This window comes from Vigna radiata, chromosome 1 (assembly GCF_000741045.1).
Source record: "Vigna radiata var. radiata cultivar VC1973A chromosome 1, Vradiata_ver6, whole genome shotgun sequence".
Lineage (NCBI taxonomy): Eukaryota > Viridiplantae > Streptophyta > Magnoliopsida > Fabales > Fabaceae > Vigna > Vigna radiata.
This window is the reverse complement of record NC_028351.1, coordinates 17,528,369-17,545,887: the sequence shown is the minus strand read 5'-3', so window position 1 is coordinate 17,545,887 and position 17,519 is coordinate 17,528,369. Positions and strand designations below refer to the sequence as shown.

Here is a 17,519-nt window from a genome sequence, read left to right as displayed (position 1 = left end):
ACAAGAATGGCCAACTCCAATAGGAAGACGCACCTATCTGCCCCCATCATGTCACACTCTGTCTAAAAAAGAAAACAAAGTTTTTTTAACTCTTTAAGATGAGTGAAGGTTCCACAAGGTTATTCTTCAAATATTAGTAACTTTGTTTCTGTGCAAAAGATAAAGTTAGTTGGTTTAAATTCTCATTATTGTCATATATTGATGCAACAATTGTTACCAGTTATTTACCTCTTTCTGTTAGGGGTATTCTGACACGTTTGTGTTTGTTCTTTAATGCCATTCGCAAGAAAGTTGTTGACCCTCGATGTTTAGATCAATTAGAAAATGAAGGAATAAGACTATTATGTGAATTGGAGATGTATTTTCCACCTTCTTTTTTTGATATCATGGTTCATTTGATCGTTCATCTAGTCCGAGAAATTCGAATATGTGGGCTCGTTTACTTAAGGTACATGAAATATACATGAAAATCTTAAAGGGATATGTCAAGAGTCGGCATAAACCAGAAGCTTCAATCATAAAGCAATACATTGCACAAGAAGCCATTGAATTTTGTTCAGCTTATATGCCAAGTTGTGAACCAGTGGGTCTACCCAAGAGCATACGTGAAGGAAAATGTGAAGGTAAGGGTCGTGGTGTGAGGATTCTAAGTGTTAGTAGAAAAGAAGTTGATCAAGCTCATTTGTACATCTTAAACAACACTGATGATGTTATTCCTTACATTTCTGAACACGTTAATGAAATAAAGGCATCACACTCAAGAATGAGTGAAAAATGGCATCTTAATGAACATGTCAAAACCTTCTTACAATGGTTTAAGAAAAAGATTTATGCGACTCCACATGTTTCTGAAACTCTATTGAGGTTATCTCGGGGGCCGAACACATATGTCATTACATATGATGGGTATTATATAAACAATATCTCTTTTCAGACAAAGGAAGAAGATGACAAAAGTAGAGTTCAAAATAGTGGGGTTACACTACAAGCTGAGTCTGTGCATTTTTCTAGTTATAAAGACAAAAATCCAATCACTGGATCAATGACTTATTTTGGAGTAATACAAGAAATATGGGAGGTGGATTATGTGAGGTTTAGATTCCCCGTTTTCAAGTGTAAATGGGTTGATATAAATTATGGTATCACAACAGATGGCTCTGGTTTCACATAGGTAGATCTTAACAAGATGAGTTACACTGATGAACCATTTATTATGACCAGTCAAGCAAGGAAAATATTCTACATAAGTGATCCAGCGAATGAAAAATGGTCAATGGTTTTGGAAGGAAAAAACATGCACGGGTTTGATGATGAAGAATCTCTTGATATACTTGAGACAACAACTGTCACATCAAGACCCATTGAAGACTCAGTTGATGACGTTGCCGATGACATACATGCAATTCGTTGTGATCACAATGAAGGGATCTGGGAGAAAACAATATCTTAATAAGTAAGGTCTTTTTTTCTGTTTTGACTTTATATGTACTTATATTCGAATGAATATTTCAATTAATACTAACCTTGTATATATTTTTCAGGTATGTCAACCTCAGACTCAGCATCAGGACAGACCAGACGTACACGAGGCGTGACACGATTGCCATAAGTGAAATCCGGACAGGCTCATGGGCAGAGGAGACATCTTGAGATTAACCCCAGAACAGGTGTGGCATCAGAGCCAAATGTTGATAGATTTAGTAGTTATCTGGGTAAGATAGCCAAAGCCCATGTTTCTATCCTTCATCCAACTTGGGATGACGTTCCAAAGGTCGAGAAGAACCTCTTATGGCAAGATGTTCAGGTATGGTTACTTAAAATAAATTTTATATACTTATTCCTTTTATCTTATTATGTCAATAACATGTTCCTAGTTTTAAACAGCTAAAATATGATGTTCCAAACACACGTGAGATGAGAAAGAAAGTGTTATCGCAGATATCGAAGAGATTAAGGGATTTCAAGACAAGGCTGACACGTCTGTATGTGTTTGGAGACAGACAACATGAGAATCCATGTAAGGATTATTCCTTCACAGAAGAAGAATGGATGCAATTTCGTGCATCTAGAGAGAGTGAGGAATGAAAGGTATTTATCTTAACAAACAACGTCTTAAAAGGACTTTTTTATTATTATATAGTTATGAATATACATGGTTTTACAGGGTAAAAGGTTAGCCGCCCAAGAAAGGCAAAGGCTAAATGATGCACCACACGTGTTATCACGAGGTGGTTATGCGAAACTTGAGAAGAAAATCAAAAAAAGTCGAGCGGATGAATTGGGGCTTGAGTCCCCGGACCTTGCACCTCCACCTACAAGGTACGAGTTGTGGAAGGCTGCTCGGATAAAATCAGATGGGAACATGACATTTGCCTCAGCTGCATTGGTCTAAACAAATTTCATTTCTAAATTTCACTCCCAATGGGTGTTTAATTAATTTTGAAAATAGGGAACTTAAATAATTATTTCAAGCAAAAGAAAAATAACAAATATTTTTTTATAAAATTAAAATTAAATTTTAATAAAACAAAATTAGGTGGGTGGGTTAGTGGGCCAACCTGGCCCACCACGGGTTCAAATCGAATGAGCCAGGTTTAAATGAGTCGGGTTGAAATCTGACCCGCATAAAAAAATAAATTTTTTTCAAACCCAACTCGGCCCGAACCCGTGGTGGGCCAAGTTGACCCGCAGGTTGTGACCCATTTTGACAGCTCTACTCTATCAATAAGTTTGTGTAATACAATAAGAATATCGTCCACAGATAAAAGAGTCTTCTTAAATTTAAGACTTTTCTCTCAATACGACTGTTGTTACATGGAAATTAATTTAAGTCTAAACATAAATAATATGTAAATTTAAAAATAAAGTAATGTAATGTGGATTTAATAATGTGTACCAGGGGTCAGACGAATAACCAATCAAACTCTTTTACAAACTTCACACTTATACTATTATTTTGTCTTTTTAAATTTTCTCCTGACACTTTGCATATTCTTTAATAGGATAAATTTTCAACTAGACTCTCAGATGTCATTTAAATTATGTCGACCAAACATGTCGTGAACAAAGTTCCTTCATCTTTTTAAATAATGTGGAGTCTTGAAAAAATAAAGTAAAATTATGGGAGGGATGATCTCAGCTGATGAAACATCTTTAGCCCAACTTTTAATAAAGTTATGGAATTTTAAATTCACTAGAATTATAAGAGGAGTCATCTCAGTCAATAAAGCTTCCTTTCCTAAAATTTTAATTCAATTAAATTCTGGAAGAGATCATCTTGAATGATAAAGTTTTCCTACCTAATCCTTTAATTCAATATAATTATGAGAGGGATCATTTCATTTGGTGAAGCTTCCTTACCCAAACTTTTAATTTAATAAGATTATAGGAGGATCATCTCTGTCCATGAAACTTCCTTACCCAAACATTTAATTTAATGAAGTTATGAGAGGATCATCTGAATGATGAAGCTTCCTTATCCATCTTTAACTAGAGCAAAGATATATGAACACAATAATTATAATATAATCATATAATTAAATCTTGTGTTAAATACTTATTAAAACTTTCTCAAGAAAAATAGACTTATATAAAAGAGAGTACATCACAAATATATACAACAAGATTAACTATAATATAATTTCAAATGTGATACATTCGAAGTTGTTGGTATAACAGCTCCACACAATACACAAGCTAATATACTCCTTTATGGACTACTTCTCGGATATGAAAAGGTTCTTTCCAGTTTGTTGAGAACTTCACATCATGTTTACTACATCATTTAGCATTCTCCATACTAATTCTCCTCATAGTTATATTTAGATTTCACCTTAGTGTTATATCCGTGACGTTCGAAGTTTCTTCTCATGCAATAAATTATAAAAGATTAAATTTTATTTATTTTTAATTGTTAGATTGAAATTAACTTTTTTTAAGGAAGTATCATTTTTCATATCACAAAAATCATATGTTTCATTCACGTTCTCTTATTTAAATACAGTAATGAAAAGTATATTAAGATGGATAAAAAAGGTAACAGACAACCATCCCATATTTAAAATTATGATTTTAAATTATTTTTGGAAATTCAATTTTTACTATCTATCCAACCATTTGTATTTATTTTCATTACTGTATGCTTATTATAAACAAGAGAAATTATGTCTCATGTTTTCTTTACTAGAATGTGTATAATGAAACAAATTTTAATATTTAAAAAGATTTAAAAATAACCTCTTACACTATAGATTATACTTTTTAATTATATTAGAATCTATCTATTATGATTTAAATTAAATGAATTGATTACCTAAGAAAATAAAATAAAGGATAATCATACATAAATATTCTCTACAAACTGTTAAATATTATAATATAAAACATACATTTTTTAATACTTTACTGATATGTAGAGGAGTAATACAATAGTTTAAAAAGAGAATCACGTGATATCTCATTAAGGAGGTACACTCTATTGGACGCAACAGCGGTGTATGACTGTATAATTATGGAGACACTCTATTGGACGGGACATCGGTGCATGGCACTATAATTATGAAAAAGTTATTAACAGAGCAACATCTCTACAATGTCCAATGAAGCTCCCAACATTGAACTCGGTCACTGCTTTTTCATCTAAGGTTCACATTTGTGCTCAATGGTGGTGGCAATCCTTTCAGCTTGGTTCCAATGGTATTTGTTTTCTCTCATTGTAAACCATTTTTTTTTTCTCTTTTCTCAATGTCTTGAGACCATGAATTTGGAACCAGTAATTTACAGTTAAATTTTAGATTAACTCAGTCAAGTTCATAAGATCATGATTGTCTTTCTCAACTCAGAATAGTTCATAAAATTTGTAATAAACTGTAATATTTTTTCTTACATTTTAAACATGCACACAAGAGTTGTAGTTTAATAATAATAATAATAATAATAATAATAATAATAATAATAATAATAATAACTATAATGAAAGTCTATTGGTCTGACCTAATAGTTATTATTCATAATGTAACCTTGTGAATAGATTTAAACAGTTGTAAATGTGATTTCTTCCAATCTGTCTTGGCACAAATGAAATTTCAACTAGATGTTTGTATATTTTATAAAAGTGTGATATGCTTAGCACCACTGTTAAAGGAAGAAATTTCAACTAGATTTAGTGCTATTGTCCCACCTATATATTATATACATCATATATATATATATATATATATATATATATATATATATATATATATATGAAGATAACAGTGGAAGGGCATAGAGGAGCTCAAGGCCTTTTTTGGTCATGTTTATGGCAAAGCCTTTTTTAATTTCCAACACCATCCAAAGATCTATTATTTTGCAAGAATATACAAAGAAATTACAAAAGTATCTTATCTTGTATCAGGTACTTTATATCAAAGTGCCAAGGGATATAATTTTAGGTCAGTTGGAGAAATGCTTATACTTAAGAAGACTTCAGAAACATTAAATCCATCAAGCAGAGATAGTACGGAAAAGGTATGTTATTTTTCTAACTTGTAATAAGGTAATGATGATGTGAGGAAAAATGCCTTACAAGTTTTAAACTTTTGCTTGGTTTCATGTTAATATATTTATCAAGTGTTTCTTCACTGTTATTCTTCTGTGTAATTTTAATTAGGGTCTTGATCTCAAGGAAGGAGAAGCTAAAGCCATTTTTGAAGAATTGATCAGTAGAGAAAGTATGGATGAGCATAACTCCTCACTGATTCAATTTCACTTTAGATTGTTGGCACTGATCATTGGTGATTCGAAAAAAAAGAGTGAGTTATCCCTTACAACTCTTTTTTGAACTTTTCTCAGTGGTTAATTTTTGTTGAGATGCTTGAATTAAAGTTTTCATATAGATGATTTTGGTGTAGGTCTCTATCCTTATCAACCAAGAATAAAACTAATTCATGGTTGAAACATTTAGAGGATTTGATTATGCAATCACATCACCTAAATGATTTCCCTTTGGATTGGTTTCAAGAAGGCATCAGTGGATACTATAAATTGGATTTGTCTAAGAAGTTTAAACTGATGACTTTTCTTGGTGACGAAGCTTTGAACACTGCGTAAGTATTTCAAGTCCTATTAAAAAGTATTTCTTTTTTGTGTATTCTTCTTTTGTTTTGTTACTTTCATCACTTCATTTTTCTTTTGTTTTTTTTTTCTTACTTTTGTCGTCCTAATAATATCAATTAAAGTGGTTGGAAACTTGCTTAATATGTCCAGAAAACTAAGGAGTTATATTCAGGACGAAAATTCAAGACATGCAAAAGCAGTGAAAGAAACAAAACTTAAGATAACTGCAGCTAAGGAAAAGGTAACAGAAAGCTATATTTTGTTGAAAACCGTTTTCTTTTTGCCTCTTTTATGAACGAATGAGTTGAACTGGGACCATAGGCTATGATACAAAATATAGGGTTTTTCATTCCAACTCAGCAATTTTGTGGCTATTGTATGATATTTGTATTTCTGCGGAATGATTATTGGCAACGCAGCAGGTTTAGCTTTTCAGTGAATATTGATTTCTTTGAAAACTGTTTTTCTTTTGCCTCTTTTCTGAATCAATGAGCTGAACTGGGACATAGGATGAATATGAAAGAATCAATTTTAGTAAAGAAGAAAGGTAGCAGACGAAACCATGAAAGAATCTATAGTGGTTCAGCTTGAGTAAGATTGTTTATTATACTATGACTAATATTGTTTTTGTAAATGTGAAATGTTGCAAACGTGGGGTCGAAACGTGCTATACATTTAGAAGGAATTAGGCTCTGATTGTCAGCTGAGATATCCTTGGTACAAAATGAAAGAATCTGAGAGTATAACAATACAATACTTGTATATACATATATGTTTTCTCTCCAATGATGATTTTCCTGTGGTGAATTAGGTATGGGGAGAATGCTGAAGAGGTTGCACAGTTGGCTAATTGGACATGTCCGAAGTGTCGAGGCATTTGCAACTGTAGTTTTTTCCAGTGGGTTTCTTTTAGATTTGTTCTATTTGCTTTTTGAGTTGGATATGTATCCATGAGTTCATTCTGATAAAGGAGTTATGTTTGTAGAAGGCGACGAGGTGAACAGCCTACTGGTCCCTTATATCGTGGTGCCAAGGAATCAGGCTTTAAGTCAGTTGCAGAAGTGTTTACAATGAAGAAGAATTTAGAAACATCAAATGCATTAAATGAGGGTAACCTGAGAAAGGTATGCTATTTTTGTACCTGTCCCCTTTTATAAATCTCTTGTGGTTGACAGATTTGGTTGAAAAGGATCTCTTGTTTAACTGTGCAAAGTCATGATATGTTAATGATGATATGAGTGAATGTGTTTATATTTCAATTTATGATAAACTTTTCATGAGATGGTTCGTGTTCTTTTTGTTATTTCTTGCAGGATCCTGAAGTATTTCTCTTAAGGGGAACTTGGAAATGAACATTTTTCAGATGCAAATGTCACTGAAATTTGCACCAAAGATAATGGTGGTGAGAATTTTGGAATGAACTTAGAGCAAAACATTTACAGAGGAAATTCTTTTGCCACCTGGCATGGAGTTAAAAGAAATATTTGGCATTGAGTAAAGAGGTTGGGAATGCTTTGCAGATTTTAGAGTTTTGCAGAGTATTATTGGAAAGGTATGGTTCAAGAAGACATCACCGGATACAATAAATTGAATTTGTTTAAGAAGTTTAAACTGATGACTCTTCTTTGTGACGAAGCTTTGAACACTGCGTAAGTATTGTTAACAAATATTTCTTTTTTTTGTATTCTTCTTTTGTTTTATTACTTTCACTACTTCATCTTTCTTTTGTTTTTTTTCTTACTTTTCTTGTCTAATATCAATTAAAGTGATTGGAAACTTGCTTATTATGTCCAGAAAAGTAAGGACCTTTATTCAGGGCTTAAATTCAAGACATGCAAAAGTAGTCAAAGAAGCAAAACTTAAGATTGCTGCAGCTAAGGAAAAGGTAATAGAAAACAAGGTGTTATGATGCTCTTATGAAGATAAGAACTGAGGTTGACGAAGCACACACTGAGATGTTCATGTTGAAGAGAACAAGTGAAAAATGTATGTCATGATTAATTGATTATGAATTATGCATCATTCATGTTATCTTGGCAAAAGTTCTCTACTTTCATCATGTTAGGTCAAAAGGTTTTGGTGTGGTACAAAAACCCAAGGTTGAAAGTTATTTTGGTGTGGTACAAAAATCCATGCTTCAAAGTTATCCAAATTGTAAACAACTAGTTATTAGCTCAGGATTTTGAAAGCAAAATAAATTGTTGGTTAGGACGAGAAGGAACTAATATGTATGAAAAACAACTGTTGATACATAGGTTTAGTCTTAGGTTTCGCTAAAGTAAGTTTGTAGGAGTTTATGTTTCATGTTAATTGTTCTTAATAGTCTAATGCTGGCCAAATCCCTCATTGCATATGGGTCTTTTTTCAGTGATGGAGTATTTGTATTGTATTAATGAGAATCTTGTAAATTTATCTACTAACAGCAATATGTTGCTAAGATTCTTTTTAACATCATTTTTTGTTTTTGTAGGTTTCGGTGGAAATCTCGATATGGTGGCCAGAGTAGGTTCCTCCTTTGTTTTCGGACTTAAGAGACCTTCATTATTGTAATCGTTGTATATAATTTTTTTGCATTAGTTGAATACGAAATGAAATGATTTTTTGTAATTTAATTTTTTATAGTTGTATTTTTTTTTTATTTAACTAGTTAGATGTACAATAATATATTCATTGTAAAGTGATAATAATGTATTCTGAATATTTCTAATAGTAACAATAAGAATTCTAGATTTTTTTGTCTTGATCAAGTGTTTGCAATATACTACTTAGTGTTACTATTTTCCATAACCGTATAATCCATTATTAAAAATATGTAGGATTATTTGTAGAAGTTCATAATAAATAGTTCATAATGTTATTAGCTTTAATTTTTTTTTATGTTTTTATACAAATTTAATGAATGTTTTTTAAACTATATATATATATATATATATATATATATATATATATATATATATATATATATATATATATGGGTTTGCTAACTTGCGTACGTCTATTTTTCAGTTAGTACATTTTAGCAATGTGTATCGCATTTTAGTAGACAAAAATATCCTAGTATATCATAGATTTTAAGTTTTAAGGTTAAGGATATTTTAATAATTTTCATTCTCAAAACTAAAAAAAGAAAAAAGAAACCCCCAAACCCTTGTTCACCTTCCTCATTCCTGTCAATCCTTTCTCTTTCATCTCTCTCACTCTAACATTTCCTCTCTCATCCCTACACTATTCTCAACTGAAAAAATACTCGTGGTTAAACAATTTGTTTTTTGTAAAGAGTTGAGTTATTGACATATTCGCCTTCAAGAAAAGGTTCATTCAAGATCTTGAGAATTTCATCATTTTCACTAACCTCTCTAATTTCAAATCATATGCGGATGTTGAATCATCATCTCTAAAAAAATACTTCTAGGCCAATTACCAATTCCTTCCAATGTCATTATGCTTGTGAAAATTTGAAAAAATTAGATAAGACAAAAATTATAAAATGAAATCTCATTATAAAATCATTTTTTTGTAAGAAATTGTTTAAGAGTAAGTGTTTCTAATTTTTTCCAAGCTAATTACCAATTCCTTTGGATGTCATTATGCTTGTAAAAATTAGATAAAATTAGATAAGACAAAAATTATGAAATGAAAACTCATTATAAAATCATATTTTTTTTTGTAAGAAATTGTTTAACTTTTTGATTTTTTTCAGTGAGACTAACATAAAGGTTTGAGATTTTTTTTTTTTTAAACTGAAAAACAAGCGAACGCAAGTTAACAAACCATATATATATATATATATATATATATATGGTCAAAGTAATATAGACAAAAAAAACTAAATTATCTATTTCAAAATTTCAGCATCAATCCCCTACTATACTAAATTCATATGATCATCTCATCTCCTAACGAATATACATAAAACAAAAATTCACTCCATGAAAAATAAATGAGTATAAAATTTATCATATACTTCATAAATATACCATTTTCATTATATTTATTTAAATAACTGAATTTAAATATAAATAAATTGAATAAAATATTTCTCTGTTAAAAATTTATCATATACTTCACTCCACATTTAATATATGTATAGGCTTATAAACTTAAGACGTACTGTGTATGACTAATTTATATTTGGATTATCTAATATTTCTAGGGAGAAAACTTTTGTTTAGTGCTCTACCTAATAATTATTTATATTTTATCTGTCATTTTTATAACGAATATTTGAAATATATTTAAATTTGTCAGTAACTTATTTTTTATTATAGAAACCAATGTGTTTTCTATTATGGATACATAATTTAAAAAAGGTTTAATCATTTCAGAGGTCTCTATTTGTGCATATTCGTGTCAATTAGGTTACTGTATTTTGAAAGAGTTCAATCGAGTCTTTTTTATGTTAAAATTGAATCAATAAAACCATTGCCGTTAAATTCTGTGGACGACATTTAATGTGTTTCCTGGTGGCATGGTGAAGTGGCATTTCATAACTACGTGGCACATAAATCAGATTGAACAAGATTTTGCCAAGTTTCCCAAATGCTAACACAACCAATTAAATTCTGACACATCATCATCCCTGCCACATCAACTGCCACATCATCATCTCTCCACAAAATCCCTAATTCCTGACCTTTGCCACCATGTTGCAATTGTGCCACCTAACCCTAATTTGCGCCGCCGTAACGTGTTGGATTTATCAAGGAGAAGGCGTTAAAAATGGTGACCCACACAAATAATTTTACTCTTCATCTATTGTGGGTAATTTTTATTAAACCTTGGCAACCTTTAAATAGGTGCAAATCGGGCCTTGGGCCAAGTACAAATAATAAAAACTGAAAATAAAATATCAACTTACCAAGATATACAGAAAATCATAACTACCCATTCCTATTTTATCTCTATCAAATCAAACCAAATATTACTATACCCAAAAACTTAAATTCTTCTCTCGTCATTCTTCTCTCGTCATTCTTCTCTCGTCATTCTTCTCTCGTCATTCTTCTCTCGTCATTCTTCTCTCGTCATTCTTCTCTCGTCATTCTTCTTCCAGGATCTTCCGAACTTTTGGCTTAACACAATTGTCCCTTGTACGCGTCTTTTAAAGATGCATCTTTCGTTATCTTCTCACCGCTGTGGACTCTTCTAAAATCTCGTAGAACCTATCCTTCATCTACAATCTCGTATAATGTCCTTCACTTACGCCTTTTTCACCGCAAAAATTACCATAGTTGACTCCCTTTGCCAACTGAACCAGGGAAATACTGTTTGCAAGATTATCCCTCTCTTACTCCCTCTCTTTCTTTCCTTTTTACTCTCTTTTTCGGACACTCAAGATTCTTCTTGCTCTATTTTTTTCTCTCTGGGTATTTGACTCTCTTGTTTTTTTTTTCTCCTTTTTCTCTCTAAACTCTCCCCTCTTCCTATTTTTTCTCTCTTATTTTTTTGGCACTCAAAGCACAGTGTTTATCAAGGAGGAGGTGTTAAAAACAGTGACCCACACAAATAATTTTACTCTTCAATCCATTATGGGTAATTTTCATTAAACCTTGGCAACCTTTAAATAGGTGCAAATCGGGACCAAGTACAAATAATAAAAACTGACAATAAAATATCAACTTACTTAAAATCAAATATTTTTATTCTATCATAAAATAATATTCTACCTAGATAAACAGAAAATCATAATTACCCATTCCTATTTTATCTATATCAAATCAAACCAAATATTACTATACCCAAAACTAATAAAATAATAAATCTCTAAAATTTAAGTTTATCCCAACATAACGTCCATCCTAGCACCGTCAAACCCTATCTCCACCACCTCAACCTCAACGTCAGTCGCGAGTCACCATGGCCACCACCATCAAAACCACAAATCGCCGTCATCTTCAGCCATCATCGCAAATCCTCCATTGACGTTTCCAAACCCTAGCATCGCCACTACCAGTCCGCAACAAGCCGCCTTCGTCACTACTCGCACCAGGCCGCACGACAAGAACCACTTTGTCGCCACCGTCGCACCATCTACAGTGACGATATCATCTTCTTCACCATCAATAACCAGAAAACCACAAACAAATATGCAGAAAAAATATCCGACCACACCCTAAATGTTGTCACTGATGCATATTGCGAACGTCTTCTTCCACTTCGCACAACTCGAACCTGTAGATTAACCCAAGAGTGACCCACATATCTTCGTCTTCTCCATTGACGCACCAGAAACGAAACTCGCGAGTTCTTTTGTTCTTCATTACGTGCAAATCAAACGCAGAAACAATATATCAAATTACAGGGTCAACTTCCTTCAAGTCAGAATCCCAATAGCGATCCTTCATCCTTCCTTGAAAGCAGCTCACGATAGGCACAAAATTCTCGCTCATGATGGCATAGGGAAGCCTTCCTCTTCCCTCCAATCCGAAACCCTAATTTTGGGTGGGAAAGGAGCTAACACGTGGCAATGCCTCATTGGCCATGTCCATCTGGTCATTATGTGGACCTCTTTATGTGCCGTGTGGTTATGAAATGCCACCTCACCATGCTACCATACAACACATTTAACGTCTTCGACAAAATTTAACGGCAGGGGTTTTATTGTTTCAATTTTATATGAAAGGATCCAATTAAGCTCTTTCAAAATAGGAGAACCTAATAGACACAAATTTGCAAAAATAGAGACCTACAAAATAATTAAACTTTAAAACAAAGATTGAAATGTTCATAATGTATTTATGTTACTTTTAGTACATATTTGGAGAGTTATGGCGAAAGAATATTAATCATCTATTTGAATTCTATAAGACAAATTTTATTTAAGAAGAAGAAACAGAGGACCAGCGAACCTCTCTGCAATATCTAAGAGGAAAGCACGGTTTCTTAAAGAAACAACAGGTTTATCTTTTCGATATTTAAGAAGAAGAAACAGCAGGTTTATCTTTTCAATATTTAGCTTTTCAATGAATATTAATTTCTTTGAAAACTGTTTTTCATAGCCTCTTTTCTGAATCAATAGGATGAATATGAAAGAAGCCATTTTAGTACAGAAGAAAGGTGGAAGACGGAACCTTTATGCACTTTCTAGGGTTTTTTCTATTGCCAACTGTATTCATCTTTCGTATAACATCTTTTTCTTTCATTGAAAACTGTATTTTTTTTAACCAATAAAAGAACAACCATTTACTGCTGTTTTTCTACCTTTATAATAAAATTTGAATGGGGAGATTGAAATTGTTTCCTTTTATAAAGTACTATTGATTCTAGCAAATGTAAAAATGGAAGAAGATCAATAATTTATTATCCTCTCATCAATGAGCAGAAAAGAAAAAGACGAGCAAGGTAAATGACTAGCAAATATTTTGCATTGTTTACAACCCCACAAATTTCTCAACCCAAATAACACGATGATGGTTGTCTTTCTCAACTTAAATAATATTTTTAAAATTTAACTTGTCAAAGAAATTAAATGTCTACTTCTGCACATTAGTTATATTTCGTTTTAAATAAAATTAAGCGTGAAGTCTTGCAAAAATAAAGTCTTGTGTTATTAAATAAATGTCTTATTAAAAACCTATTTGGGAACAACATACTCAAATAAGAAAATGTACATCACGAATATATACAATAAGATCAATTAGTATAGCAATTCCAGACTCAAGGCAATATATTCCTTTGTTGACTACTTTTCGAATACGAAAAGGTTCTTTCCCGATAACTTCACATCATATTTACTACATCATTTACCATTCTTCATACTAATTCCCTAAATATTTAGGTTCAACCACTAATTCTCCTAATATTTAGATTGTAACTTAGTATTATATCACTTACATGATCTTCCAATCTTCTTCTTTTTCAATAAATTATATGAGATTAAATTTTATTTATTTTCAATGATTGAAATTATTTTTTTAAGAAAGTATCATTTTTCATATCACAAAATCATATATTTCATTCATATTCTCTTATTTAAATACAGTAATGAAAAGTATATTAAGATGGATAGAGAAGGTAATAGAGAACCATCCCATGTTTAAAATTATGATTTCAAAATGTTTTTGGTATCGAAGGGGATAATTTTCGAAGAGTAAACACGTAGCGGAATTAAAACACAGAGAGCATAAAGCGTATTAGGTCACAGTTGAAACGATTTTGGCCCTTTTTAGAAAAGTAATTTTCTTTCAGAAAATTAACCAAACAGTTGATGTGCGTTAAATAAAATAAGTGTAGGGAGTAGAAAAATCACATAGATATTTTTATACTGGTTCGATTCAATAGAATCTACGTCTAGTCGTTAATCACTACAAATAGTGATTAACAGTTCCACTAAAATTGGTTTAACAGATTACAAACAAATGAACATAAATAGAACGAAAAGAACAACTCTACCAACTTGAAGAGAACCGCTCCGGCAATCGACCAACGATTCGCGAGCTTCTCTTTTCACAAGACCAGGCAGAGTTCCTTGCTAACATGAAGAGAGTCTGCTCCGACTATCGACACACGATACGCGAGCCTCTCCTTTCACAAGACCAAGCAAGGGAACAATGAACAAAAAGCTCTCAAGAACGTTCCTCTGACACACAGTGTTCTAAGCTTTCTCAGTTCACAAAAGTTATTTTCTGATTTCTCAAAGTTCAAATATATAGCCAAGCTCATTGAATGCCAAAGGTCAGCTCCCAACTGCCATGAATAATCGATTATTGTAAGTGATAATCGATTGTTCAAGTCCGTTACAGAGTTTTCAAAAAATGATAATCGATTATATGAAGTGATAATCGATTATTCAAGTATGACTTGTGATAATCGATTATTGCTTCATGATAATCGATTATTTTAGTTCAAAAGCATNTGATAATCGATTATAGCTTAACCATAATCGATTATACCAGTAAAAATTACAATGTTTATTATTTTCCTACTACATTCAAAATCTACAAGTTGCTTTTTAAGTATTTTCCTATTACATTTAAAAACTACAAGTTGCAGCATCATCAAAACTAATCTTCATGTTTTACCAATATTCCCTTATTGGTAACAAATCCCTGGCCTCCCCCAGTATAGCAGCATACCTGCACTACTGGCCACTCAGTCCGTAGAAAAGCGTTGATGGTGTCAGGATCATAGCTGATCAAGTGCCTACGTACATAGCTCATGTACCTCCCTACGGACACTCCTCCTCTCGGCAAGGCGTTAGCATAGAACTCCTTCACCAACTCAATACTGGCTAGTGCTGGATATGTCGTCACTCTCTCCCATCCTCGCCTTTCAATCTCCAAACCAAACTCTGGAGCCAAATCAGGGATGTACATGGCTTTTATCTCCATCAACAATCGCCTCTCCTGGACTGTAGCAAAATGTTCCATGCTTCCATGAAAGGAACCTCGAAGAATAGTACCTCCTAGGTCTCTCTGGTTCCTTCCTTTTGTTTCCCATTGTCTTAACTCTTCTTGAGGTAGACATTCCTGCATAAATCAAATTCATCCAACAATATTCACAGAAACATCATTAGAGGTTAGTGCATCATCAGATCATACAATTCTTTGAGGAAAAACAGGGCTCCTCAATACTCAAACATCCAAAAATTTCAACATTTAGGCAAAACAACTGCAGACCGCTCAACGTCCATGAAGACTGCCCAAGTAGTTTGCCTCAAGTTGCCTTTCACACTTCATTCACACAGTTTCAACCTTTAATTTTTCAAATATATGTCTTTCCCCTCTCAGATGCAATTATTAACATGTAATGCACTGAACACAGGATTGAAAAAAAAAAATCAACTGGGATGCCTCCCAGGTAGCGCTTGTTTAATGTCACGAGCCTGACCCAAACCTGCTTAGCACTTTTCAGTAAGTTCTTATCCTTCCAACACCCTTCAGTAGGTGTACTTACCTTGTATCCTTCAATAGATACATAAAAGATTTAGCACCGCTCAGTAGATGCTACCCAAAAAGTGTTCAAAAATTCAATAAAGTATATGTACAAAATCAAATACCCTAAAACTACAAATGTTCATACAAAGTGGGATTTAGATAAAATCAATTCATTCCGTCCCGGTTGGGATCTTCATCAACCCAACTCATCAGTTGCTTTCTATCCACTTTCTTTATGGCTCTTGTGAATGGTTTCCTGATTTCCAACTTGCCATCTTCCCGAATCTTAATAACAAGCCACTTCTTGTTCTTGAATCTCACTATGCTCCTATTGGAAATGGTGTATATTCAGTGTGGATAGTGCCTCCTTTGTCAACCTCTTCCTCTTTAGGTACCTGCAAAACATTACAACTATTAGAATTGGTACCTCATGTGTTGTTCTCTAGTGCAGCTTCTCTTCTTGACTTTTTATGTCTGTCCCTCTCCTTCATTTTCACTTTCCTTCCTTTGGAGCAATTATACATTAACACATATTCTTGATCTTTCAAAGTTATTATTCCATCATGGATACGCATTGCCATTCTGGAAGTCCTCATAAAAGGTCTTCCTAAAATTAATGGAATCCTTCCTTCATTTTCCATATCCATGACTACAAAATCAATCAAAAATTCCAACTCCTCAATACGGACAATTGCATCTTCCACCTTACCAGTTGTTTTCTGAATAGAACCATCTGCAACTGTTATAGTAGTGTTTGCTGCTTTTAGCACTAACTGATACATGAGGTCCTAGCAGCCTGCATCCAGGTCCTATAACGAGACAGATGGCCCGGAAACTACAGCAGGAACTTAAAGAGCCAACACAAGAAGGTCATATATTTTTCACATGTTTTGAATGGAAGCCAAGAGATCAAGATCAAGAGCCAAGATGGTCCAAGGAAGGAAAGGGCTATAAGAACATCATTTTAACATGTATGGCACGGTATATGGTTTCTTACAGCTGACACACATGTATCACGTGCCACTTAGAATAAATTTCATTTTCCACATGCTAAATATGTCTTCTAGAAGGCTGACACATTTTGCACATGGCTACCTACGTGGATTCAAATCCATATTTCACGGATCTAGGCATTTTTCTTGCCAAAGCTGAGGGGCTCTCTTATAAAACCCACAAAGCAACTTTTGTATGACACTTTTGGATGATAATAGAGAAAACTCTACTGAAATGCATTGTCATTTTCTCCTTCTCGAGAGTCACTCCATGCTTTGCTTTCTCCTCTGCAAATTCCTTCCTTGTGTGAGGGCTTTCTGAGTTGTAGCCATTCCATTCAAAGCTTGCCTCCGTTCCCAATCACATCTGCATTCACAAGCCTCCATTGCCACCCTTCCTAACACTTCCATCCAAAAACTCAACACTGCAACAACCACAGTTCTGTCTCTGCTAGACGGTACTGTCCCATTCATTTCCATCCGCTGCTTCACTTCTCCAAGGTTCTACTCTCACAGATCTGAAAGAATGCATTAATCCTTGATGTATCAAGTGTTA

The 17,519-nt window shown here is 33.0% G+C and overlaps 1 protein-coding gene across 2 annotated transcripts; it reads left to right on the top strand.

Annotated features, from left to right (window-relative positions):
* The first annotated feature begins 5,897 nt into the window (after nt 1-5,897).
* Nucleotides 5,898-7,594, top strand: LOC111241278 (cell division cycle-associated protein 7-like). 2 transcript variants are annotated; one of them, XM_022778618.1, is made up of 4 exons: nt 5,898-6,086; nt 6,908-6,994; nt 7,085-7,220; nt 7,410-7,594. In XM_022778618.1, the coding sequence occupies exons 1-4, from the start codon at nt 5,956-5,958 to the stop codon at nt 7,446-7,448; spliced, it is 393 nt and encodes a 130-aa protein (XP_022634339.1). In that variant the 5' UTR covers nt 5,898-5,955; the 3' UTR covers nt 7,449-7,594. The 2 variants fall into 2 exon arrangements, with proteins under 2 accessions (XP_022634339.1, XP_022634337.1); XM_022778616.1 differs by having other exon boundaries at nt 7,082-7,220.
* The last annotated feature ends 9,925 nt before the right edge of the window (nt 7,595-17,519 follow it).